This window comes from Meleagris gallopavo, unplaced genomic scaffold (assembly GCF_000146605.3).
Source record: "Meleagris gallopavo isolate NT-WF06-2002-E0010 breed Aviagen turkey brand Nicholas breeding stock unplaced genomic scaffold, Turkey_5.1 ChrUn_random_7180001952809, whole genome shotgun sequence".
Classification (NCBI taxonomy): Eukaryota; Metazoa; Chordata; class Aves; order Galliformes; family Phasianidae; genus Meleagris; species Meleagris gallopavo.
In genome coordinates, this window is record NW_011213898.1 from 735 (window position 1) to 3,155 (window position 2,421).

A 2,421-nucleotide genomic window follows, 5' to 3' on the forward strand; every position below is an offset into this window, starting at 1 on the left:
GACCTCTTGGCCATGATGGAGTATCGATCGACGGGGGCCCCGAGGGCGGCGTTGATGCTCCTGACGGTGTTGATGTTCCGGAAGACGAGGAGCATCGGCCTCGGCAGCGCCCTCAGCACCTCCATCACCTCCCCGAAGCGCTGAGCCGCCATCTCGCGCATGTACGCCGTCTCTTCCCGCGTCAGGACGTTGCCCAGGGACAGCTGACCCCCCCGTAGGGGGCGCTGCATCAGGATCTCGCAGAACAGGAAGTAATCTGGGGGGAGAAGAGCGGGAGGGTGGGGGGAAAGGAGGGATTATGGGGCACTGCAGTGAAACTATGGGGCAGAAGAGAGAGAAAACAGGTCACAAGAGCGGGATTATGAAGGAAAAATGTGGGATTATGGGTGCCAGAAGTGGGATTATGGGTCAATTGTGTGGGATTATGGGTCACTGGAGTGAGATTATGGGTCAATAGAGAGTTAACAGGTCACAAGAGCAGGATTATGAAGGAAAAATGTGGGATAATGGGTGCCAAAAGTGGGATTATGGGTCACTTGTGTGGGATTATGGGGCACTGGAGTGAGATTATGGGGCAGTAGAGAAAGATAACAGGTCACAAGAGCGGGATTATGAAGGAAAATGTGGGATTATGGGTGTCAAAAGTGGGATTATGGGTCACTAGTGAGGGATTATGGGGCACTTGTGTGGGATTATGGGGCACTGGAGTGAGATTATGGGGCAGTAGAGAGAGATAACAGGTCACAAGAGAGGGATTATGAAGGAAAATGTGGGACTATGGGTGCCAAAAGTGGGATTATAGGTCACTAGTGAGGGATTATGGGTCACTGGTGTGAGATTATGGGGCAGTAGAGTGAGTTAATAGCTCACAAGAGCGGGATTATGAAGGAAACTGTGGGACTATGGGTGCCAAAAGTGGGATTATGGGTCACATGTGGGATTATGGGTCGCTAGTGTGAGATTATGGGACAGTGGAGTGAGATTACGAGATTATGGGGGAAAGTGGGATTATGACTTAAAGGAGTGAGATTATTGGTCACTAGAGTGGAACTATGATGGAAATAGTGGGATTATGGGTCACCACAGTGAGGTCATGGGTCACTGGATTGAGGTGATGGGGCAGAAATTTGAGATTATGGGGGAAAATGGGATTATGGGTTTCAGAAGTGGGATTACGAGGCAAAAACATGAGATTATGAGTAAAATATCAATTTATAGTTCTAGAAGTGGGATTATGAGGCACAGTAGCAGAATTACTGCCCGCAAAGCAGGATTAGGACCCCCAGAAGTGGGATTAGGACCCCCAGAAGTGGGATTATGAACCCCAGTGGCGGGATTACAGCTCTCATGGTGGGATTAGGACCCCTGGAAGTGGGATTATGAAACGCAGTAGCAGGACTACAGCCCGCAAAGCGGGATTAGGACCCCCGGAATAGGGATTATGAACCCTAGTAGTGGGATTACAGCTCGCATGATAGGATTAGGACCCCTGGAAGTGAGATTTGGACCCGTGGAAGTGGGATTATGAACCGCAGTAGCAGGATTACATCCCGCGAAGTAGGATTAGGACCCCTGAAAGAGGGATTATGAACCCCATTAGATGGGATTACAGCCTGCAATGTAGGATTAGGACCCTCAGAAGTGAGATTAGGATCCCAGTAGTGGGATTACAACCCGCAAGGTGGATTAGGACCCCTGGAAGTGGGATTATGAATGGCAGTAGCAGGATTACAGCCTGCAAAGTAGGATTAGGACCCCTGGAAGTGAGATTAGGACCCCTGGAAGTGGGATGATGAACTCAGTAGCGGGATTACAGCCTGCAAAGTACGATTAGGACCCTTGGAAGTGAGATTAGGACCCTCGGAAGGGCGATTATGAACTCTGGTAGCGGGATTACATCCCTCAAGGTGGGATTAGGACCCCCGGAAGTGAGATTACGACCCCCAGGAGTGGGATTATGAACCCCAGTGGCGGGATAACAGCCCGCAAGGTAGGATTAGGAGCCCCGGAAGAGGGATTATGAGCCCCATTAGCGGTATTACAGTCTACAATGTAGGATTAGGACCCTCGGAAGTCAGATTAGAACCCCCAGACGTGGGATTAAGAACCCCAGTGGCGGGATAACAGTCCGCAAGGTAGGATTAGGAGCCCCGGAAGAGGGATTATGAACCCCATTAGTGGTATTACAGTCTACAATGTAGGATTAGGACCCTCGAAAGTGAGATTAGGACCCCCAGAGTGGGATTATGAACCCTAGAGGCGGGATTACAGCTCACAAGGTAGGACTAGGACCCCCGGAAGTGAGATTAGAACCCCCGGAAGTGGGATTATGGCTCACCTTTGACACCCAGCGCGGCCGAATGGCTCCTCATGGCGTTGTCATCCCGCAGCACCACGGCGCGCCACAACTGGCACAGCGCG

General features: G+C 51.1%; 1 protein-coding gene across 1 annotated transcript; it reads right to left on the reverse strand.

Annotated features, from left to right (window-relative positions):
- Positions 1-3: 3 nt before the first annotated feature.
- LOC104916990 (uncharacterized aarF domain-containing protein kinase 5-like) lies at positions 4-2,415 on the reverse strand (the record flags this gene model as incomplete). The annotated part of the gene is made up of 2 exons (XM_010728058.1): positions 2,339-2,415; positions 4-256 (listed from the first exon to the last, which is right to left on the reverse strand). Coding segments are annotated over exons 1-2 (287 nt in total), but the record flags the coding sequence as incomplete, so codon positions are not given.
- Between the last annotated feature and the right edge of the window lie 6 nt (positions 2,416-2,421).